This window comes from Falco biarmicus, chromosome 3 (assembly GCF_023638135.1).
Source record: "Falco biarmicus isolate bFalBia1 chromosome 3, bFalBia1.pri, whole genome shotgun sequence".
In the NCBI taxonomy this organism is placed as follows: Eukaryota; Metazoa; Chordata; class Aves; order Falconiformes; family Falconidae; genus Falco; species Falco biarmicus.
Genome location: NC_079290.1, coordinates 31,450,935 through 31,475,513, shown reverse-complemented (window position 1 = coordinate 31,475,513; position 24,579 = coordinate 31,450,935). Strand labels below are relative to the sequence as shown.

The window sequence follows — 24,579 nt, the reverse complement described above, 5'->3', positions numbered from 1 at the left end:
CACCCGGTGATGGGATTATTGCACCAGAGAGCAGCCCTGATTTCTAGCTGCCAGCTGCTATTATTCCTGCTCAGTTCTCAGAACCAGGAATGCTATGCTAGACCTACACTTCCCCAGAGGATTTGCAAGTAAAGTGTTAGTCCTGAGGAGCTGTGCACTGGAAGAGGAGTTTGTGGAAACACATTTCTTGACCATATTCAGCATTAACATGTCTTACGGAATGGTTCAGGAATGGTGAGATGAGTCCACTTACGATATTGATATCATAACCAGATGAATGGGATGTACGTATGCATGCAGCTCATGGCAATAATAGTTGTCATCTTCTCAGCTGCAAATGCATGACACTTCTTCCCCTTGAGCTTATCCGTGGCATAATACCCTTTTGCAACTGTACTTGTGGCCTGTCTCTGGCCCCCAAGCTGTAAACAGAACAGGCTGGAGTAGTTCTTCTCCCTGAGCTGTGCAGTCTTTCACTGTCAGTAGAGGAACATGCTGTTCAGCAATGAGTTCAAAGATCTGCTGTCGGTTTGCCTTAATCTTCTGTTTTGCTTTTGGAATCCACAATTATAAAACTGGAAGTGTTTTTCCTGGCTTCGGATCCTTGACTTGATGATGTTGTCCATCTTTCTGAGTGTTTCCACTGTACTTTACTGCACTAGTGGATGCTCATGCATGTTCATGTAACCTGCTGGTCGCAGAATCTGATGCCTTCCTTTTCTGAGCTCTGTCCCCAGAGGATCTTCCCCTGCCATGGCAGAGAAGACTTTATCTCGTAATTTAAGCTGCAAATTTCTGAGTCCTTTGTGCAAGGCCCAAAGTCAGTCAGCAGGGAAGGAGAACTTCTCTGAGGGGCTGAATGCCATTGGAATGACATTTAGAGACTGGGCACAAGATCTCTGGTGTCTAGAAGGAGTGATAATTCTATGCATTAAGTGGTTCCTCCCTCTAGTTTGTACAAGCGATTAGCTAATGAAAGCTCTCAGTTCTGGCAGATCTGCAAAAAATAACACTAGGAATAAATGTGTGGGTTTTTTTTTTTAAAGAAAAGTCTTCTCAGACTCCTGGTGAGGTGCATCTATGGTTACCTGCTACACAGGGGGATTGGGAGATCCATCCTCTTTCAGCCAAGACCTGTTGCCCCTTACTGGTCAGCTTCCTAATCCTGCCTGAGTGCCCTCTGCGCTCCTCCACGTGGTGCTTGCCTACCCCAAGGGCACAGATCACTGCAGAGCTGTTTTATGGGTGAAGTCACATTTCCCCCTGCATTCCCCAGGTCTGGAGGAGGAGTCTGTCCCTCCACGAGCACCTATGGCTCCAGCCAGCTGAGTGGCACCGCAGGCCCAGTCGCACTGCTGGCCCACAGCCCTCCCCACCCATCGCCATGCCACTGAGGGCTGCCTTATCTTCATCGCTATTAACAGGCACGGCAGTAGCTATGCACGGTGGATACAGCCTTGTGTGTTTGATCGTGTGAGCAGAGCTGATGAACTATACTTCAAAACGTGGATTAAGGACACTTTTCCCAAGAGCTGCTGTTCTGTGGCGCTTGTTCTATAAACCCAGATAAAAATCTTGTTCTTACTTTTCAAGTTTATGTTTACAAAAGGGTTGAAAAACAGGCATAATGACAGTTTAATTAATGCATGCCATTAATCCTGGAGATAATAAAAACTCTGATAAGTCTCTAATCCTGTAAAAAAGAATTAAAAAGCACTGAAACATCTTCTGCTATCTGTAAACCTTGTAATGAGATGTTGCATGCTTGGAGGAGGAGCCATGGGAAGGAGCACCACCAGAGGACATATTCTCAGCAGATTTCACCACTGGACTTCTTGTGTGATATTATTCTTGGCAGAAAGGTTGTAACTGGAGTCCAAAGCCATCAACACTGTTTTCAAAATTTGTCTTTCTCATATCAATGTATAAAGTTGTTCTAACAATTTGTGGATATAAAGTAGTAGAGCTTTAGCTTCTCCACCATTTTCTTTTAAGTATCATGCATTTAAAGCACTAATTCAGTTTTAATGCTTGCAAACCTCACTAGTTTCTTCATAGTGAATAGTGTATGTGTGCAAATCATGTCAGTATGCCATACCCATTAATCAAGCGTAAAAAACAAATATAAGCCAATATTTCAACATTGTTAAAAAAAATATATGTGGCCAACTTCAAATACTTAATTTTTGGAAGTTTGTACTAAATTTTGTTTTCAGTGCTGTCTATATCTTTACACTTTTACATGTAACGTGCAGTTTATGTGTTATTAGTTATTACCAAAAAGTGTCAGCAAAACTACTTTGGGGGATACAGAGACCAAGAGACCTTGGCAGGAATCTGAGGAGCTCAAAAAGAAGTACTCGTCCTTTAAAACTTGAATTCAGAGCGAAATGTAATGTACAAGGGCAAACCGCCCTAGTATCTGCTGCTCCTGCAGGGACCTGGGAACCAGCTGGGTCTGGTGGAAAGCATGGTGGGAAGGAACAATAATAAGTATTGCTTCTTTCCCTCTCTAGAGACCCAAAGAAAACTGAATTTGTCCTCTGGAAAGGAGGCCGGGGGCAGCAGTCTGCTGTGGGGGGAGGGTTAAGGCTGGGTGAGAGTTTTTGTCTGGCTCCCAAAAGAGACTGAACTGATGGAGAAGCCAGAGCAGGACTGGGTTAAATAAACCCCTGGAGGGCTGGGGGTGAAGTCTTGGCAGGCAGGCAGGCAGCGGGAGGGTGAAAAAAATGAGATTATTTGTGGCAGGGTTGGAAAGGGTTTGTTTTGTTGGGTTTTTTTTGAGTGGGTTTTTTTTTTTGGGGGGGGGGTTAAGGGTAGGAATAAAATGCAGTACAAGAAGCACTAAGAAGTATGTGGGGCCCCAGCTGGAGGTTAGCTAGCAGCTGCATTGCTTAGGTAGTGCCCATGCAAGCATGGACATGACATGTCCCTTGAGTGCAGGGGACTTTGGGCAAGTAGGGTAAGGCAGTCAGGGTGCTGTGGGCCGTGGCTGTGCTCTGCAGCAGGCAAGAGCATGGGCTGCCAAGGGCTCATTGCAGCAGCAAGGGGAAACATGCTTAGCCCCTAGAGATGCTTGCCCAGGGCAGCTACCAGAGAGGGAGCACCACAGGGTGGTTTCATTCAGATGTCTCCTACCACACGTGAACCACATTTGGTAGAGTAATACCTGCAGGAGTGCTGACCCCCCCATACACTGAGACTGAAAGTCTTTATAACTAAATATATGGTCAACACCCAAGGAGTGGGGACCTTTTTGTTTGTCCTAGAAGCTCTGCTGCCCACCAGGCTAAGGGCAGCTGGGCAGAGGGCACAGTGAGTTACCCCACGAGCCACAAGAAATTGCAGCAATGCCTCTGCAGGCTGAAGAAAGAGATAAGGTCCTGCTACCAAACCAGCCATGGATGTAGGTAAATAAGACAAGACATTGTTTGACCCTTCTCCAGAAAATATATTGTTAAAAATAGGAAATGAGTTGGGTAAAACTGGCAAACAGAAAGGCAAGTCAGGGAGATAGAGCAAAGTGGAACTTCTGCACATTTTCCCCATCTTCAGATAAAGCTGTATTGGTACACACAAGTACAACGACTCCTGAACTTTGGCTCCTTTATTTATAAAACAATATACTAATCCCGATCCCTGGACACACTGACGTAACTGAATGTCATTCTTTCCAAATATAATGGATTGCATTCCCATCATAAAATAAATACATTCCAGCAGTGAGCCCCACAGCAAATAACAGAGCTCTAACAGCTGGGGAAGCTGGGGTAAGAGGTACAACAATTGGGTTGCATTGCTGAAGCCCAAAAGCAAAGTTTTTTCTGGCAGCATTCTAGGAAAACCTATTATAATGCAATGCTACTAAAAAAGTGCTCTTTTCTTTCTAGTTCTGTGCTGCATGTAAAAGCTATTAAAAAAATCCTGCGTAAACAAACATACTCTTTTCCATATGACCTTTTTTTCAGTGTTTTCAAAAGTATATTGTCTTTTCAGTGTAACACAATATTTGTCAGCTTTTATTTATAGCTTAAAAGAGAAGCCTCCCTCAAATTGTCACCAAAAATGCCCTTCTATAGCCATGCTGTCAGGAGAAAGGCTTTCCTTCTCTGACTGTCACCCTGGGCTTAAATACATTTTACTGAAACCAAGATACAAGTGCCTCCAGCAATCATTGCATCTTGAATCAGCTGGATATGTGTCACTCTGGCTTGAGAGCCATTTTTAATCTGTATTATGCCAAAGTGAGGGTTAAATACAACAGATAACCAAGTAACAATGGTTTGTTCTCATGCACTCTCTCTCTCTCTTTAAAAAAATAAAAAAAAAGCAGGCACTAAAACCTTTAAAGAACTTTTTTATTCTTATCTAATGTGTAGGGGGCAAGAACAGTATTTGCAGCAGTATGATAAACAGAACATTACCCAATTCCACATGACTCAGAATGTCTTTTTTAACTCGGAAACGATAATGAAAGGCCACGGTGCTTCACAAACTGGTTATATTCTGTGGATATCAAAAATGAAAAACTGAAATGTCACATTGCTAGTTAGCACAAATTCACTAGCATAATGTAAGCAGGCATGACCCAGGGCAGATTACAGATTACAGTAAATTTGGAAGCTCCTTTGTTGAGAGTCAGAGATTCCTCCAATTTCATGGGACATCTTCAAATGTAGCACAGGACTTTATTTGCCATTCTGCTATTCGGTAACTTAGTGAGATGGAAAGATCCAAAGATGTGCAGTTAGACAAAATGTAGTCCTCTGAGAAGTCCATATTTACTTCAGCTGCCAAACAAAGAAGGTCCACACAAAGAAGGTCCAACACAAAAACGTCCCATGTATTCATCCTTGCAGGAGCTCAGCATTTGGTGTTGTCGTGAGTTAACACTTTGGCCAAAGCTGATATTCTTATTAATGGCTGCTGCTGAAGTGTACGTATGTTTTCTGCTTCATGACTGAATAGTATTAGTGAAACATGCTATTTTAGTTCACAAAAGTGAAGACAAAACCCTGGGAGCCTGCTTTTGCATGTTTGTATCCTCAGTTTGTGATAGTACACTTCTGGGCTTTGTGAGCTACAAAGCTCAGACCCAAAGGGCATTTTTGTCTCTTGATGAAACAGTCATTAAGCCAGTCTGTTGAGTTCAGACTTATCCCTTACATCTTTCTTATGTCTCTTCTTTTCATTTTTCTGTTTGTGTTTCATCCGAAAAAACACAGTCCCTAAAATTAAACCTGGAAAACAGAGAGCAGTCATCAGTAAAGGGAAGAGAAAACTTTCTGAAAAGGTATTTCAGCAAAGGATGTGACACCCACACTGTAATATCCATACTGCTTTACCCCTTGAACAGAAGGAAATGGTTTTGTGGAATTACAACATTGGACTGACAACATGTTCATGGACCCCAGGCATTGGTGAGCAGGATCAGATGCCTCACGTCTCAAAAGACTTCCCCCAAAGGAGAACATCTCCTCTAGGATCTGACCAGATGGCAAAGTGTCTTTTTTAGCCCCCCTTCCCTCTGAGCAGTGATCATAGAATCATAGAATCATTTTGGTTGGAAAAGACCTTTAAGATCATCAAGTCCAACCATTAACCCAGCACTGCCAAGTCCACCACTAAACTATGTCCCTAAGCACCACATCTACACATTTTTTAAACATCCCCAGGGATGGTGATTCCACCATCTCCCTGGGCAGCCTGTTCCAATGCTTGACCACCCTTTTGGTGGAGAAATTTTTCCTAATATCCAATCTAAACAACCTCTGGTGTAACTTGAGAACGTTTCCTCTTATCCTGTCACTTGTTATCTGGGAGAAGAGACTGACCCCCAGCTGCCTACAGCCTCCTCTCAGGTAGCTGTAGAGAGAGATAAGGTCCCCCCTGAGTTTTCTTTTCTCCAGACTAGACAACCTCAGTTCCCTCAGCCACTGCTTGTAAGACTTGTTCTCTAGGTTTGTCATATTTGCCTTGAAATGTAGTCCTTGGGTGTTTTTTTCCCAATGGAATGACAATTCTGTCACAGCAAATGAATAGCTTTTATAGCTTTTTATAGCTTTTTATAGATTTAGAATTTTTTATGGAATTTCATAGATTAAATGGAGATTAATAACAGCAAAATTGTTCTTTGGGAACATCCTTGTTATCTGTTAGGAATAGCTGATGGACCCCAGAGATTTATGCACCTACGGCTTAGAATAGCTAAGATTTTCTTCTGGCCTGGATTAGAAGAGTTTATACCCTTTATCATCACTTGTCGTACTCAGTCTAAGGCAGGGGATCTCAAACTACGGCCCACGGGCTAGATACAGCCCCCCAGGGTCCTCAATCCGGCCCCCAGTATTTACAGACCCCCCTGCCCCCCCCAGCCAGGGCTTGGGGGGGGAAACCAAGCAGCCGCAGATGACTGCCTGCCACTGCATCCGCGCGCCAGCCCCCTGGTTAAAAAGTTTGAGGGCCCCTGATCTAAGGTGTCTAGATGCCTTCATATGCATATATTCATATGTATATATACACATCTTATATACATATGTATAGACACATGTATTTGATCTTTTAAAATCCTAATGAGCTTGTTACACTATATTTAAAACTATTTCCTCTTTAGCACTGTTAGATTATCACTTTCCATACCTCTTTGTTCCTTTAGTAAAGTATATAGGAGTGCTCAGCTACTACCCTTGCCCCATTTATTGCTCTGAATATCTTTTCTGTAGTTGTTCTTATTTTACATTCATATTTGCAGTATTTGAGTAGTCAATCAAGAAACATGACTAGTATCTGCCATAGGATATTTATTCCCCCACGCTCTTCTCAAGTGGGAGAAATACCTTCCAGGAGAGAGACAGTTTGCCTTAATGAAAGAGTTTCTCCCATCAGAATAGACTGGCTGAAGGTTTGGGGTATATTATCTGTTTTGTTGTATTTTGGTTTCTAGTGTCTATGCTCTGTGTTTCTTTTAAAGAAAGTAAGGCCATAGAGGATCCTTGCTTTTGGGACAAAAGGTGTTGAGGTCTGAGCCAGAATACATTCTGGTGTCAGACAGGCCCCCAAGAGACAGCTGTTTTTATGGTCATATCTTCTGAGCTTCAAGGCCAAACTCAACATTTGTAATCTCCCTAGGTTTCATAAAATCTTTAGATACCTCTCGTTGTTTTTCCTTGCCCATCTCTGATCCCTGTTAAGTTCATCTGAGAGGCTTCCACCTGATTTTACCTTTGCAGTGAGAGAAACTTGCTACTGAAAAAACATGCATACCCATTTCAGGAATTCTTTTAAAAATCCTTTATGAGCTACGTATACTGTGTTTTTTAAGAGTCATAAAGAAGTAACAACTTTTACTATGCTCTCTGAAGCTGATCAGCTCTCTTGGAATGAAAACACCTTTAGTCATTTATCCAACATAATTTTCACTTAAATGTGACACTATACTAAGTGAAGGATCTGACTAAGGCATTGTGCAGAAATAAGTGATGCGAGAAGCTTGAACAGAGATGATGATGCGGATTGAGGGGTTTCTCTGTCAATCACATGGTCTGAGTATGGCTGAGTATGGCTATGAATTATTTTTACCTTCAAAAGACAAACACATATGCATCACATATGCATTGGCACTTTCTCTTGCTTGAGGGGTTTGTGTATTACAAAAGGAAATCAACACAGCTTTGGTTTTCTCTTTTTAGATACTGAACTTGCTCTTGGGGGCTTGTTCTGTCTTCCTTTAGAATTGAAGTAATGATAGTTTATGTAAATTCTTGGGGTTTTTTCCCTTTTATTCTCTAATTTAATCCAACTCTTTTGGATATGAGGTCTGTAACATATATAATTCCTTTTCTTTGATTTTCTCCATGGGTCTTTCACACTTCCCTTGCTACAGCTGAGTCACAGTTTTCCAGTCTGGCTCTTGTGACCATCACATTCAAAAATCACACAGGACTGAGCGCTGACTTCTTCTTGCTCTTCACTTCCTAGGGGACTGAATCCCATCAACAGTCATCCTCACTACTTTTGTACTTACATAGATAAAGAGAATACTGAAGGAGCTAGAGGATGTTATGGCAGGACCCTTCTCGATCATCTACAAAAGGACAAAAAGTCTTGGGAGTCTGGGGAGGTCCCTGCTGACTGGAAACTAGCCAATGTTATTCCAATCTACAAAAAGGACATGAGGGAAGACCCAGGGAACTACAGACCTGTTAATCTAACCTCAATTCCTAGAAAAATTCTGAAGAAGATCATACTGGGTACCACTGAAAGGAATTTAAAGAATAATGTAATCATCAGGCACAGTCAACAAGGGTTCACAAAGGAAAAGTCTTGTTTAACTAATTTGATGTCCTCTATGATAAGGTCACCCACCTAGTGGATGAAGGGAAAGATGGAAGATACAGTTTTTCTGGATTTTGGTAAGGCTTTTGACATTGTCCCTCACAGCATCCTTCAGGACCAGTTGCCCAGCTGTGGTGTGAGTGGATTCCTGGCGCACTGGGCAAAGAGCTGGCTACAGGGCAGGGCTCAAAGGGTTGATGTGAACGGGGCTACACCTGGCTGGTGACTTGTCAGCAGCGGCGTTCCTGAGGGTTCAGCTCTAGGGCCAGTTCTGTTCAACACAGGTATCACTGATCTGGATGCAGGAGCTGTACGCACCGTTAGCAGGTTCCCTGATGATACCAAACTGGGCAGTGCTGTGACTCACTTGAGGGACAAGAGGCCTTACAGAAGGATCTATGTAGGCTGCAGCATCAGGCAATGATTAATGGGATGAAATTTAACAAATCCAGATGCCAGATTCTGCACCTGGGGATGGAGTAACGCCAGGCACAAGTAAAGATTGGGAGAGGAGTGGCTAGGGAGCAGCGCTGCAGAAAGGGACCTGGGGGTGCTGGTGACAGCAGGCTCAGCGTGAGTCAGCAGCGTGCCCTGGCAGCCACGGGTGCTGGGTCACCCTGGGGTGATCGGACACAGCACAACCAGCGGCCCCAGCGGCGCCTGTCCCTGCGTTCAGTGTCGCTGCGGCCTCACCTTGCGCACTGTGTGCAGTTCTGGGGCCCAGAATTTCAGAAGGATGTGAAGGTCCCTGAAAGCCTTCAGAGGAGGGCAACGCAGCTGGTGAGAGGGCTGGAAGGCATGTCCGATGAGGAGTGGGTAAGGGCTTTGGGCTTGTCCAGGTTGGAGAAAAGGAGGCTGAGGGGTGACCTCACCGCTCTCTATGGCTTCCTGAGGAGGGGAGGTGGAGAGGGAGGTGCTGAGCTCTTCTCCCTGGATCCAGTGACAGCACATGTGGGAATGGTTTAAAACTGCTCCAGGGGAGGTTTAGACTGGACATGAGGAAGCATTTGTTTACTGGGGTGGTCAAACACTGGAACAGGATTCCTAGAGAGGTGGTTGATGCCTCAAGCCTGTCAGTGTTTGAGGCATTTGGACAATGCTGTTAATAATATGCTTTAACTTTTAGTTGGCCCTGGAGTGGTCAGGCAGTTGGACTGTGATCATTGTAGGCCACTTCCAAATGACGTGTTGTATTGTATTGTATCCTATCCTATCCTGTTCTATCCTATCCTATCCTATCCTATCCTATCCTATCCTATCCTATCCTATCCTATCCTACCCTATCCTATCCTATCCTATCCTATCCTATCCTATCCTATCCTATCCTACCCTATCCTATCCTATCCTATCCTATCCTATCCTACCCTATCCTATCCTATCCTATCCTATCCTATCCTATCCTACCCTATCCTATCCTATCCTATCCTATCCTACCCTATCCTACTCTATCCTATCCTATCCTATCCTACCCTATCCTATCCTATCCTATCCTATCCTATCCTATCCTATCCTACCCTATCCTATCCTATCCTATCCTATCCTATCCTATCCTATCCTACCCTATCCTATCCTATCCTATCCTATCCTATCCTATCCTACCCTATCCTATCCTATCCTATCCTATCCTACCCTATCCTATCCTATCCTATCCTATCCTATGCTATCCTATCCTACCCTATCCTATCCTATCCTACCCTATCCTATCCTATCCTATCCTACCCTATCCTATCCTACCCTATCCTATCCTACCCTATCCTACCCTATCCTACCCTATCCTATCCTACCCTATCCTATCCTATCCTATCCTATCCTATCCTATCCTATCCTATCCTATCCTATCCTATCCTATCCTATCCTATCCTACCCTATCCTACCCTATCCTATCCTACCCTATCCTATTCTAATACTAAAAAATATTTTGTCTTGTTTTGGAAAAAGTTTTAAATTACTTGTTGAAGTTGCATCAGCTTATGCCTATAAGAAGAACATAATACTGTTCACTACTGTTTAACAATTAGACTGTAGTTTGTTCATGTAAATGCCAGATTCCCACGGCTCAAAGCAATCCTCCATATGAAAAATGGAAACCTACAAAGATGAAATAGGTAAATAAAACCATAATTGTAAGCTATGGGTATAGGCATTCTAAGCATGACATCCTTGGATGCTTCACTATTTTCCTATAATCTAGAAGCCCAAGACAAGGCTCCAATCCCTTCCTTGACAGGGAAAAGGCAGTAGGTAGCAATGAAATGACAATATGTGACAAGCGCAGCGGTTTCTTCTGTCGCAGCTGCTTGCTGCACTTTGAAGCAGAAGCACAGCCAAAGAAAGCTATTCCTATGACTAAAAACTTACAAGTTTGCAGCAAACATTATACACAATCATGAGATCTTCCCCCTTTTGCTCATTCTGCAACATTCATGACATCTTTTCACCCAAGTGCATTAGCATCAGAAATGCAGCAGCACCTTCATCTCTCAGAGACTTGGCTTCATATAAACCAAGAAACAGTGACCTACCAATGACAAGCAGGACCCCAATCAGAATCCCAATTGCCTGGCCGGGACTTGGCCAGAAGTGTTCACGCTGTACTTCGATAAAACATGACTTTTCACTTGAACACTTGCAGATGTTTACTGCAAAAAGAAATGCCATGAGGTTAAGGAGAAGTTTAGTAGTCTGGTTTGGTTATTCATAAATGTAACTTGTCTTGAAATGAATAGCTCTGTGCATAGCATACCTTCAAGATTCACTTTCATTTCCAAAGGTGGCTGTCCATTGTCATTAATTATTACTGGAACATTATAGACCTTCTCTTCAAAGTCAACATGTTTTGGGGAGAGGTAAGCATGAGTACCTGTAAGTAGGAAATGGGACATTCATGTCAGCACAAGAAAAAAAAATAGCTCAACATTCATACCAGCTGCAAATGATCCTTTAAGGCTGCTTTGCACATGATGGTAGTTCCTGTTTTCCTGTGTCTTCCCATATCTCATTGGTTTGCAGACATTAAGTCAAAAAGGATGGTCTAAAAGTCGAGTCTGGCCTTCAGCATAATATGGTCATAACATTTCCTTCCTAATTTCTACAGCTGACCAGATCTGATCTTGGGTAGTGCTACACTGACAGCATCACATCCAGTTCAAGAATAACCCCCGTACTCATAGAAGCCATAACCAACTTAAATTGTTCCCAAGATAATTTAGTAGGACAGACCATCCTAGCGCATGTACACTGACACATCTAAGACTCTTTACAACTTGGAAAAGTAAGACTGTAAGAGCTGTTGGGACCAGACCAAAGGTCTATCAGCATCAGTATCTTGTCTCTAGAATAAGTCCAGCGTTCATGTGAATCTGCCATTTTATTTTTCTACCAACTCAGTTTTGAGGCTATGTTCTGCAGTTCTTCACACTTCATTCCTACCCAAATAACTTTGTATAGTAAGTGAACTTTGCCTCCTCATTGCAAATCCATATTTATTGAAGTGCACAGATCCTAGCAAAAAAAAACCACTTTGGAAAACCAGATATGAACTCCCTTCACTGCAAGAGCTGACCATTGAATCCATCTCCTGAATTTTAAATTATTATTTATCCTTTCAAAACTTGTCCCTTTCACATCATGGTAACCCAACTTTCTCTAGTGGGACATTTCATCAAACATCTTTCAGGAATGCAGACAGGCTCTGTGGGTCAAGTGCTTATCCATGTGCTTACTGACCACCTTCAAAGAACTCCAGTTGGTTTGTGAGGCCTGACTTCCCTTTGCACATGAAACGTCAGAAATAGACAGTTTGCAAACTGCCTTATTGATTTAGCCAAAGTCATTTGTATTCATTAAACACACAGTACATTTTATTCTTACATGTTTCTTCTCTCATAATTACTAGTGAAATTTTAGCTTGCAACATACTAGATGTTATCTCTTGAAAAAAATAATGACTTAGATGTACAAAAAAATAAATGCCAAAAAGCATGCAATTTCTCAACAGCCTACTTTTTTTCTTCATGGAATACTGAATATGCAACAGTAGGAATGAAAAGGAATTCCATTTTTTTTTATATTTCCCTGAGTACTTAGAGTCCCAAATCATTATAAAAATAGCTTTAACTTACCATTGACTTTTGAGATTTCCCAATTATTTCTTGTATTCATATCATCCGCGAGAGAAAAAGTAAATTTTGGATAATACCACTGTTCATCAGCATCAGCAGCTTGAATGAAAGCTCTCTCTCCTCCACTGAGTGGGTGGCAGAAGAAAGGTGGATAATCCATAGCTAAGTGTGGAGGGTTGTCATTCACATCACTTAAGTGTAGTATCAAGGTTGTTTTGGATTTTTGAGCTGCATTACCTGCAGAGTTTAGCAGAATGCAAAGTTACATGCACATCTTGGACTTACACACTGGCTCATTGTGTTTGCAGCTATTGTATGGGTACGCCATCAGGCAGAGAGTGGGAGGTGGTACTCTGTCTGCAGGTTGCAGAGGCGAGGTCTCAGGAGGTCCTGAGGGACTCGTGGTTGTTGCCACCACTTTTTAAAAAGTATGGTTTATTTATCCCCAATTCTTGCTAACTACAGAACACTAGCAAGCGAAAGGAGGCAGATAGACCATCATCTCTCATAAGCGGTCACACCCATCATATCTGGTAAGCTGTCATATCCAAGATGACTGGTGGTCTTTGGAGAACTCTTTTAAGCATGAAACTCCATGGGTTTCCCATCTCTCTTCTATATATAAGAAATGAAGTCAATATTCTGCCTTGGGGCCAAGACAAGGGGCCCGAGGAGAGCTTTCAGAGCCCTGTCATCTCTCCAGCCTGTTCCTGCAGGAACAGCCCCACTCCATCTTGGTGCTCGAGGAAGCACTCTTTTTTTCCTGACATACAAGAACTGCATCTTAACCCATATCCCCCCCAACAGTTGCCAGAATTATTGTTTATCTGTGTTTAAGAAGGGAAATCTAGATTTATATCAGATATAGTCCAGAGTTTTTAACCCCTATGAAATGTAAATCACATATGAAATCTCCTCAGATGGACTTTTGAAAGATTCTAATGGCTGGAACTAAGACCCCTAATATATTTCAGACCAACCAGTGTATTACTTTTATTCATAACAAAATGAAACTCTGTACAAGGTTGCAAGTTACTCTCCAGCTGTTTTCAGGAAGCCTAAATGTACCTACGACAAAGACTAAAAGCTTTACAGCTATAGAGGAAAAAGATGGCAGAAAATGTTGATGCTGAAAACGCTGAAGAAATTCTGTCGCTGCATGCCATGTGGCTCAAGCAAATATAACGGTGTATGATAGCTAACTTAATGTATGCTTTTTTAATCCTCATTGCAACAGCAAGATTTCTTTTAAGTAAGTTAAATTCTTAAGAAAATTTTACTTCTAAGGATACATCACATGTTCCTGTACTTTTCATGGGTTTAGTCGTAGGAAGTATGATAATTCCTCACAACGCAGTAAGGGCAAGGGATCCCTCTGTGTGTCTATGGAGCCGTTTCATCACTTACTTAGCTCTGACGCAACAACCTCAACTGTGTACATTTCTTGTTGTTCTCGATCCAAAGTGGAAGCAGTGTATACCTGCCCGGTGGCTGAATCAATCCTCAGCCATTTCCTCACGTCACCTTCTAAGGAGTATCTTTGGAAAGAAAGAGGGGGAAAAAAATCACATATACTATTCCAAATCAGGAAAAACTGCTGACAAAGCAAATACTTCTGTTTTTTTTATTTTAGGCAAGCGGCTTGATTATAACTGTACTCAAAGAGAGAGTTCTTGGAAAAGTCCCAGTACTACAGCCAACCAGGAGAGAGAGACAGAGGAAGGGAGGCCAAAATCATTGAGGATGATTGTGAGCAGAACCATGGGAACACCACCATTCCTCTAGCCTATGTACTGCAACTCCACCTTCCTCCTGACTGGGAAACCTGAGGCTTTCCTGAGCTCTTGGTCCAAAAGGGCATTCTGTCCCAACCCCATGTCCCTCTCTCCTCTTCGCATCTCCCGTGCCTTGGTTTTGATGAAGGCACAATCCAAAGGCTGGGGGGCAGAGGGAGCATGCAGCCAGGCATCCCTTTTTGGATCAGCAAGGGGCCAGGGCCCAGAGATGGACGACAGTGGCTATCGGCTGCCAGTCTGGAGCAGTTTGTAATTACCATTGGGGCAGCCTTGGAACAGAAAGTGCTTTAAACATCCCCCCATAATTGCTTTTATATTATTGTTTAAAAAAACAACCAAGGTCTTTGGATATTTACTTACACAAATTTAACTATGAACATATGACCCAGTAAAGCACAAGCATTTGCTTGGGTAGATGTGACCTGACCTCCTCATTCAACGTTTTTGTTCTTTCAGTACCCCTTGCATTAAAAAGAGCATGTTGACATGCTTGTACATCTTTTACTTTTTATACTTTTTATTTTATGCCCTTTAACCTATTTTCTAGCAGAAATGTGGTTCATGTATATATGAATTCCTGTCATCTGTCTCTATCATCATCCCCCAGAGGTTCTGGACTATGTGGCTCACGTTCAAACCAGTTTGACAGAAGGCCAAACATTCTAAGTTCCCAAAAGTTAGGGGAAAGTAGAAAGCCAGATGAGAAACCTCTGGGAATAAAAATCCACAGGAGGCCCAACAGTCATATTCTGCAACTCCATTAACTACTTGGTGTTTTGCTGGATTTTAGTTAAATTTCAAGGATTGTTTGTTTTGGGTTGATCTGTTCAGCATCCCAGCTGGGAATCATGCAGCAGGAGCCACAAATAATTCTATCCAACTCTACTGTGTAAGGTACATCTATACCATGCAGCACAGCACTGTGCAGAGAACCGTGAGCTGGCAGAGACTCAAGGTGACTTGATCATACAACATGGTGTTGGTAGTATATGCTTCATTCATTTATTAAAGGTAATGGAAGCCCTGGTATTCTCAGACTGGCTCTGCCTTTTTCCTGGAGACATATATTGTCCTTCCTCCCTTTTAGTTTCCTGGTTCAAGGGCCCTGCTGGTGTATGCTTGTCACAGCACAGAGAGAAAGCTGGCTAGAAAGGCACTGCCCAGCAGTCTGCTGCAGGTGGGTCACTGGCCACCATCCCACCGCACCCCTTCTACCAGGATATAAGACTTTTGTATAAAAATACTTCCTGCATGCCAAATATTGGGTGTGTTTTCCTTGTACCTCTTTTAGAACAATTTTCTAAATCCTAAATTCAATAAATAAATCATGGTCACTCTCTTTTACCGTACAGTATCCCCCTCAGGATCATAGGCCTCCACCGTTATGATCAGAGTATTGACAGGAACATCTTCAGACACTTCTTTATTGTAAACTGTCTTGTGGAAAACAGGCGGTTCATCCACGTTTGATACGAAAACTTTAAAAATGGCAAGGGAGCTCGAGTTGTACTGCACGCCTGGCACCAGCGGTTCAGGGTTTGTGGCATTGATCACCAGGTTGTATACTGGAGCTGCTTCAAAATCAAGAGCCTGGATAAATTAGAAAGAAGAGGTGCTTTAAGCAATGGCCCCACTGCCACGGGGAGCTCCCATGGGAAACTACGAAGTCCCCTTCTTCTTAAGGAGGAAATTGCATCCCAGATACAGATGAAATAAGGGAGAGCTGTCAGAAGCAAAATGACAGTAGGAACAGTCAATTTAAATGAAACCTCATGCCCGTTCTGAGGCCTCCTCAGCAACTGCATTTCCTAATAATATTGCCACCTGCCTGACGTAAGTTCAATAACTATACCATGTTTATAGCAACAGTATTTGTAGCTCTGAACGAGAAGGCCTAGGGTAACCTCCAGGTGACAAAAGTCATGCAAGGGTTGTTACACCACAGAGTTTCTTACAGTTGCCTCCTTGGGAAAAAAAAATGCCAAGGCTGAGCCTGAAGATGGTCCACCAAATGCCTTTTGGCCTGGCTGGTGGCAGGTGAACTGGAGGCAAACAACATCATCCCTTGGAAAATGTCCTGGATCTGTAATTCAAGTGCCTTCAAGAAGGCTGATTTCAAAGGGAGAGCACTTTTGCCATTGAAATTCATGGGTGCAGAAGTTTTCCTTATATTCCTGCCTCCAGCATTCAACATACGGGATGTATCACCCATCACAGCCCATGCTGACCTTGGTTTTGACATAGTTAACGTTTGCCTCAGCAGGAACAAACTGCCTCTCCATCCTGACACTGAGACATGCTGGTCTCACTTCTACCTCCCATTGCAAGAGGCACCAACAGTCCAGAGCACCAGCAGGAAAAGGATCTGCCCCGTTACAGCCCACCACCATGACCACAGCCCATGGAAGCATTTAGCTGTCTTTCTGTTTTCCAGAAATGCTGCTGCAAAATCACTCAAAGCCACTTCTTTTTCTTTATGGTGCAAAAAGACCTGTTTCACCAACCAGAGCCTGCCCTTCTGGAGAAGGGGACAGCAGCAGAGCCAGCTGCTGGTGGTGGAGGGTGAGTAGGGGACAGCAAGGGCAGGAGGCTAGGTGTGCCTGAGCCCTGCACAGGCACGGTGCTTGAGCCCAAGAGTGGGGCCTCCTGCAGTAAGCAGCATGCTTAGGGTGTCCTCATCCCTGCCACCAGCCAACCCCCACCCCCCAGCCCCCAAGTCATCACTAGGGCAGTTACTGTTTATGACAAATATATACATATACATAGATACAGTTATAAAGGAGAAGAATAAACCCATCTATTCACCTTATTAATCTTGACGAAGCCTCGGTTTGTTTCAGGATCTGTCTCTATGATGAACGTGTTGTTTGGATCTCCTTCCTTCATTTGGTAAATGATGTAGGAGCTCCCTGTGGCAGGCTCGTCTCTATCAGTAGCTTGGATTTCCAATATCACTGTTCCTACTGGGATATTTTCTGCAACATTCACGTGGTGATACTGAGGAGAGAGAGATGGTTGAAACACGACACACCAAGCACCATCTGCAGTTAAAAACTTGAGCACTACAACAAGCTTGTGACCCACAGGCACAGATGTATTTTAACCCACAGCAGCGTTGTAGGGGAGGGAAGTAGTGCGTGTGCTTCACAGCAGAGACGTAACCAGGTTAAAAGAGATGTACAAAAACATTAGCGAAGTGCCTTGCAGCAATACTTGTGAGCTACCTCACTGCCCAGGGGAACCTAAAGCTGCAAGATGGGCACTAGAGCCTCTGCGAAGCTCGTATATCCCCCTTTTTAGCCATACATTTATCAAAGGTGATGGCATCTCTGTCAGTGGGCAAGCTACTACTATACCAACAGTCCCAAACCATTACCTCCTCTGCTGAAACCACTCTCCGCATTCATGCAATACAGCAGTAGGTACAGTACAGCTCCTCTGCATCCAGTGAGCACCCTAACCACTACCGTTAAATATTTAATTGTTCCATGCAGCACAGGCCTTTGCCACATTAGCAGCCCAGCTCCATTTACTCTGCCTGATATGTTCCCCGATTCAGCAGTCTCATCTTGAGACCAGGTCCTGGACTGAGACCTTGAGGTGAGAAAGTCAACAGCCTGCTATGTATGCACCTAGTCTGCATGTGCCTAAGCTCTCGCCACCATCAACAGAGAGCTGGGCCATGCAGTCAGCAAAGCCCAAGACTTTCCTCAAGAGACAGCTTCCTCAAGAGGACACCTCCACCTGCTGGATCAGACAGGTCTCCCAAGCCCACCGCCTACATTGCCTACAAGTATGGTGGGAACTTAGACACCTAAATGCAGACATTCCAGCCACTGCAGTGTCTGCAGGGAGGCTTGGGCCAGCAGGCAGGAGTCACAGAAGGTCTGCAGATCTCTCTGATAGATGCCAGCACCACCACCAGAGGAAAATGCAAGAGCCTGACACCCGTTTTAGAACCAAGGGCCAGCAGGTATGCGTTTGGGCATGGATCACTGAACCACTGTTTTTGGTTAAAGCAAATAGGGCCTTTGATCTCCATTCACCTTCTGGCTTTCCCGGATACATGAATATTGTGTTGGGAAGGGAACTTGGGAGATGTTAGCTTTTTTCCATTTAGCTATTTTAACTAATTTTAAAGCCTTTTCTTACTCCTTTCCCTCCAGAACTTACATTTCTGAATAAACTGCTTTAATAGAATCATTCCCTTCTGTACACATAGTTTCCCACTGAGCAAATTACCTTCTATTTCAGAATTAACTATGTCAGTCTCACTGTTCACCCTTCACTGTCTAGATAGAGTTTATATGCAGGCTTTGAAACAATATATTGCCTTTATTTTCTCTAGTGGATTGCTCTGTTACTTGTGCTGTAAATGGCTGGTTTCCCATTGACATTCTATAGACATACGTTCAGACATTTCTCAAATGTTATTGAGACATCAAAAATGAAATTAAAAGTACTCACATCTGATATTTCAAAGATGGGAATCTGATCATTGATGTCGATGACGTGTATTTGCACATCACAGATCGTTTGGAATACTGCATGGAAAGGGAACAAACAACGTCAAGGCAACCCTTCTGCCAAAAATAACTTTCCTTCAAAAGGGTTCACTCTGAGCAAAAGTGAGCTGCCAAATTGCCCAATCCAAGCAAAGTCCTGCTGTTGTAAGACGTACTTAATTTCCAATATTTCTAGTCAGTGACAACCTCATTCTCTATCTTGCTATTCACCTTCCCAATTCCTTCAACATTGTCTCATCCTGTTTCATCTAATTTCCCTAATTTTTTTTAAACCATATTCCTTTACCAGGATGATGATAGCTATGAATTGCTTCTACTTGCCTTCTTAATATCACTTTTGCATGTCAAAAAGTAAGCTCCAGGTTGTTATGTTACCGTGTCCTCTTGGTGGGCTGTTAGGCAGCACTCTCATTATTACAGTTACAGACAGACTTGAACTTCAGATCTCAGTGCTAGCTAGTCAGGGACACCCATAGCCATGGGGGTTTGTGATTTTAGAAGCATACTCTGCCTGGTCATGTGCTATTTGTACGTAGCTGAGTTTTAGTGGTTTACAGATGTGCTTCATGAGCTGAAAGTTAAGGAATATTCCAAACAAAACTGTTTGGATGGAATTCAAATAAGTATCCAAAATGAATTGGATTTGGTTTTTGTATCATCTGCCTAAGCGATGCTATTTCATTTACAGAAATGCCACATTGCTTTCTTCACATGCCAGTTCCTCCACCCACAAGTTTTGCCTGACTATAAGGTCTCCAGCATAAAGCTTTAAGCTTTAGCATGGAGTTTGATTTCCTTTCCATTCAGTTAACCACAAAGGACTCCTGGGAATTTACATAACGGACAAGATTCTTTTTGAAGATTAATTTCAGCTCTTAATCCTTTAAAATAAGTTATCTGGACTCTGAGCAGCTGTGTTTAATTTCTTGATTTTTTTCAGTAAGTCCCTTTGAAAGATTTTGGGGAAAAACCACAATCATATCTTCTCTTTTTTTTTTTTTTTCTTTTCTTTTTTTTCCCCTGTGGAAGGAAATCTTTTACTGGAGTACTTGTTAACAAGCTTCCCAATTTAGCTATGCTCTGCCCTAGAGCTGGTTTCCTTCCATACTTGCATTATGAATCACGATTAACCTCCCTGCATCTCGAGAACAAGGCAGTACCACACCAGAGCGAGCCAGCTCTCAGTGCTGCTGCCCATCCAGTGAATCCTCCAGGTCTCCCCTCACCCCTTGGACACTGAGCACAGGGGATGTCAGTGTGAGCAAAGTTATTCCAATGTGTAACAGCAGTCGTTACATACCAGCATCTGTCACCAGCACCTTCAAAGAATAGTTGGATGCAATGCGCTTGTTTAATGAACGGCTAGTTAAGTGCAAAACCCCAGTGTCTTGCTGAATAAAGAACAGATTACTTGCAGGAGCATCAGGAACCTGACTTGCAATTTTGAACTGCAGACGAGAGTTAAGAGTGTTCTCCTCATCCATGTCCGTTGCCAGCAGAGTGCCAATATTACTCCCTGTAGCAGAGGACAGACCAGAGTCAGTAAGATCATGCAGTGGTCCTGTTTCTCCACAGAGATACACACTGACAGCAGTGATAACATTGCAAAGGGTAGAGGGGCAACAAAAATACAGCTGTGTGGAAAACACTGCAATGGGCACAATCATTTGACTTCTGGGAGTTCTTCCTCTAGCATCCCAAACAGCTGCTTTGGGCTTGGGGAAGTCCATAAGGACTGGGCTACTTGTTTTGATCAGAAGAAATGACTAACAACAGACACTTCAGCCTTGGAGCTTTATAACTGATGTGAAGATTTAGGAACCGGTTTCAGTAATGGTCCATTGAAGTCAAAGGCATGATGCTGGTGGAGCATCTGGAACACGGAAAATGGGCTCATGCCACTTTTAGAGCAGTATTTCTTGTATTAGTAATAAAAAGGGTGTTTTTATGTTTTAAGCATTTGTCCAGAACTGTGGTTGTGGGAAAATGCAATTTTATGTTTTAAATGGAACGGCATTTTGTAAGTTGGGGTCTTGAGTCTGTCCTTCTCAGGTTATTGAAATCCTTTCCACATGAATTACTGAAGTGAAAACAACAGGCCTGTTTGCACAGGAAAACATTTCTCCAGCAGAGCCACATTTTACTCTTTGGATCAGAATTTCTAGCTTTATTTGCACTCAGCTTGAAACAATAACTGGATTAGAATGATGTGTATGAATGAGTAGAAGCTGTTTTCTTACCTCCACCTTCATTTTCTTGAACTTCAATTACAGTGAGGGGCTGCTGGCACACAGGGGGATTGTCATTAATGTCTTCCACAATAACAGAAACATGCAGAGGCTTGTCCACCAGCTCTCCCTGCTTATCTTTTGTGACCACAAAGAAATCATACTGCAATAAGAATATTGAGATTAGGTGTTTTGAATGTCCACTGTGACCATGTTTTGCATTTATATGTGCAACTATGGGAGCATTCCATGCAAATGAAATATCCTCTCATATGTTTCTTCAGTATTTTCACTCTGTTTAATTCAGAACTCTTCCATCACCCCTTAGTGCCTGAGGTCTGAGTTCTCAAAAGAATTTAGAAGTCCTGAATACTTCACTTGCACTGTGAACTTGCTCTCACAAAAATTCAAGAAAAGTAGGAATATGTCATTTTTGTCACCTTGCAAATTCATCTGTCACATACAGAGATAGGATTCCTCCAGCATATCTGATCTCTGGCCTATTCCGTGCACAAATTTCCTCCAAGAGTGGAAGGGGACAGAGGGTTTTCTGTCTAAAAGACCCCCAGATGGGGAACTTCAGGGTAACTATAGTTGCAACTGTAAGTTAAACTCTGCTTCTGCTGTGGAGAGATCCCTGAGGCCCCTGGGATCTGGAGCAGATCTGAAACATCCAAATCTGCTGACCTCCACAGAAGCCACTGCCTACCTCTTTCTCATGCACCTACAGTCCTGCCATGGCTGGTCCATGTTGTACACTATATATACACTGTGGGCAGTGATTGCTACTGCCAGACCCCTGGAGAAATGTAGGGTACCAAGCTGAAAGCTGTTTACAATGTAGTAGATGAATGGGCTTTCATATCTATCAAGTCATTCCCAAACAAAAATGACAAGGAACAAAGCTTTTATTTCTTTTTTCTTTTTTTTTTCCCCCCTCTGTCCTTTCTAGTGAGCTTTCTTGTATTTACTTTCTCACCAATAATCAGCTTCCTGCTATGGTCTCTCCCATCGGTCAGGTTTTATGTGTTTACTTACAGTATCCGTTTCTTCCCTGTCCAATGGTTTGGTCACATAAATAACACCATTCTGATCGACTGAAAATGGGAGCCTGCGCAGCTTTTCTCTTTCAAAAAGGTCATAAATTACATCTGGCTCATTTGACTGCACCTAAAACCATAAAAATAAGTCAGGATAGGAAGTCAGAAGTGTAGACTGAGGTTTAACAGGGATCATTTTGGGACCACAAACAGAAAAGGTTACATTCCTGTTAGCTTCATAAACCAGAAAATTAACAATCTGTCAGGCTCTTGGGATGAGTTGCAGAAAAAAAGACTGATATCCACCTCTGCTCTCCGAATTGTGATGAAACCACTTCACCTCAGTTTCTCCAGCTGTCCAGGTGGGCTGCAACACTTACCTTTTTATGGAAGGGTTTTGAGATGTGGAGCTAAATGGTGATACATATATCTATTAGGTGATAACAATATGTATTTGAATGTCTTAGCATGAGTTTATTCCATCTCCTTAGACTGTCTATTCCTGCCTGTTGTTTTGGTTTATCTAATTCGGGGATGTGGAACAACAAAACAAATACCCAGTACCTATGCACATATGTGTGTGCATGCTCTTTACATACATCAAAGTCTGTGATGAAGGATCTTTAGTGGGGTGCTTCAGATTTAAAATAAAATGCAGTGAACAGGCTGCCAAATTAATGAAGGAGTCAGTATTACTGTTTATGTTTTATACTATATAGCAGCAACTGCATTTCATTTTCTCCTAGGCAGACTCGACATGTCATTGGCTGCCACATGAAATTTATATACAAGTGAGCCCAGAATGGGGACACCACTGCAGATTACTTTTTATTCCACCTGCTGCCACTGAGGCCAGTAGGAATAGCAGCAAGTCAGTTACTCTTGCAAACAGGATCCAGGGAATCCTGACATGTCCAAAGGATGATGGCATTGGGAGTGTCAATGGCAAGGCATTTTTCAAAGTCAAATATTTCTAAAAGGCTGCTGGCCTTTTAGTTAATATCTACAGATGTATACTTTGCTATGGGTCTGCAGTTATCAGCAAAATATTTTGCATTTGCACTATGAAAAAGGAATACCGTGGGAATGCAGAATGCTGAAGGAGGGCATTTCATTCCTTCCCATGTACTTCTGATATAGCAGGTGTGCTGCATCACACAAAACTGGTCACAGCAGATGTCCCTGAGTGCAGGGGACTGCTCACAGCAGGGTTGCAGTGGAGTTGGTCCCCTGCCAGGCTCTTCTGCGGATGGAAGAAGCTAACCTCAAAATAACCTTCAACAGGTTAGCTCTTGGTTCCTCCAAAGCCTGGAAGGCCCATGGTGTTAAAGCAAGGGTAAGAGTGCTCAGAGAAACTCATTGGGAGAGAAGAGCGCACCCAACTGCCATGTGTCTGTCTCAGAGCCCCTTTGGGTGTCTCAGGGGCTTTATCTTCCATATTGTGCCAAGCAGGCTTCTAAAGCACCTTTTTCTTCCAGTCATTATGCTGTAACAAGATTCCCTGAATGTTTCCTCTGTCTATGGGATATTCTCACACACAGGCAGTGCCAACAGCCTCTCCAAACTGACAGCCAAAGTCCAGTCACTCTAGCATTTGTATTGACTGTGTCTCAGTCACCTTCAGACCATTAACTTTCATACTAAAAGTAAGTTAATGAGACCTGCACTAAAGATCATTTCCAAAGGATACCATATAAAAAATAACTAGGAGATGCCAAAGTCCTTCTGAAGAGCCTGGCATTGAATACAGTGGGGACACCAGAGTTAGCTGGGAGAAAAAGACTCCGTGGCACCAAGAAGAGATGCAGGGAGTGTGACCAAGGACCCTACCTGGCTGATATTGACAGGGTGGACCTGGGTTGAATTTTCTTGGATGTGGATGATGGGGGGAGCTTTCCACAGGCTCTCCTTCACAGTGATGATCACATCAGCACTGCTGGTGAAAGCATTCATTGTCATTCCTGCCATGTCCTTCACAGTGACGACAAGCGTGAAGGTGTCCTGCTTTTGAGGATCTAAGTAATGAGAGCCTACAGACAAAGGAAAGAGCCAAGTGAAAGGACGCAGAGGCTACGGAGATGGTTATCTGCCCATTGCCTCCTACATGCACTATGCTGCTTCATCTGCTCCAAACGCTCCGTAAAAAGGCCTCTGTGCCAAATCTCAGCAAGCCAAATCTTTGGCTTCTCTGAACAGTGCAGCACAACGTCATATGGATGTAATCATATGAGACCTCTGTGCTGTGGTCTCATGTTGTGCAGATGCATCACTGAACAGCCCTCACTCCAGTTAGGCACTTGTTCAGCCCCAGCAGAAGAGATGGTTTTTTTAAATCATTGCAGTTAGGTTGAGATCATCATGGCAGATGAGTTTTCTTTTCATGTTACTGCTTTTGGATTTCTAGGTTTCTAGGAAGACAATTAATCCCAAGATCCCAGCCCAGCGTAGTCCTGAGGGCCAGAGGATCTACCTCTGTTCTCAATGTACTTTTAGATGCCAATCTCCATTTCTGCTAATTCCCTTGAATTTTGTGG

The 24,579-nt window shown here is 43.0% G+C and overlaps 1 protein-coding gene across 2 annotated transcripts in view; it reads right to left on the bottom strand.

Moving 5' to 3' along the window:
• Positions 1–4,340: 4,340 nt before the first annotated feature.
• Positions 4,341–24,579, bottom strand: part of CDH17 (cadherin 17) — a 41,722-nt gene continuing 21,483 nt past the window's right edge. For both annotated transcript variants that reach the window (XM_056333079.1, XM_056333078.1), the window contains 12 exons: positions 23,876–24,075; positions 22,044–22,175; positions 21,018–21,168; positions 20,078–20,293; positions 18,719–18,795; positions 17,057–17,248; positions 15,597–15,841; positions 13,863–13,993; positions 12,456–12,692; positions 11,078–11,194; positions 10,857–10,973; positions 4,341–5,240 (listed from right to left, as the gene is read on the bottom strand). In XM_056333079.1, the coding sequence (XP_056189054.1) occupies positions 5,131–5,240; positions 10,857–10,973; positions 11,078–11,194; positions 12,456–12,692; positions 13,863–13,993; positions 15,597–15,841; positions 17,057–17,248; positions 18,719–18,795; positions 20,078–20,293; positions 21,018–21,168; positions 22,044–22,175; positions 23,876–24,075 (1,925 nt within the window). In that variant the 3' untranslated portion in view covers positions 4,341–5,130. The remainder of the gene's footprint in view (positions 5,241–10,856; positions 10,974–11,077; positions 11,195–12,455; positions 12,693–13,862; positions 13,994–15,596; positions 15,842–17,056; positions 17,249–18,718; positions 18,796–20,077; positions 20,294–21,017; positions 21,169–22,043; positions 22,176–23,875; positions 24,076–24,579) is intronic.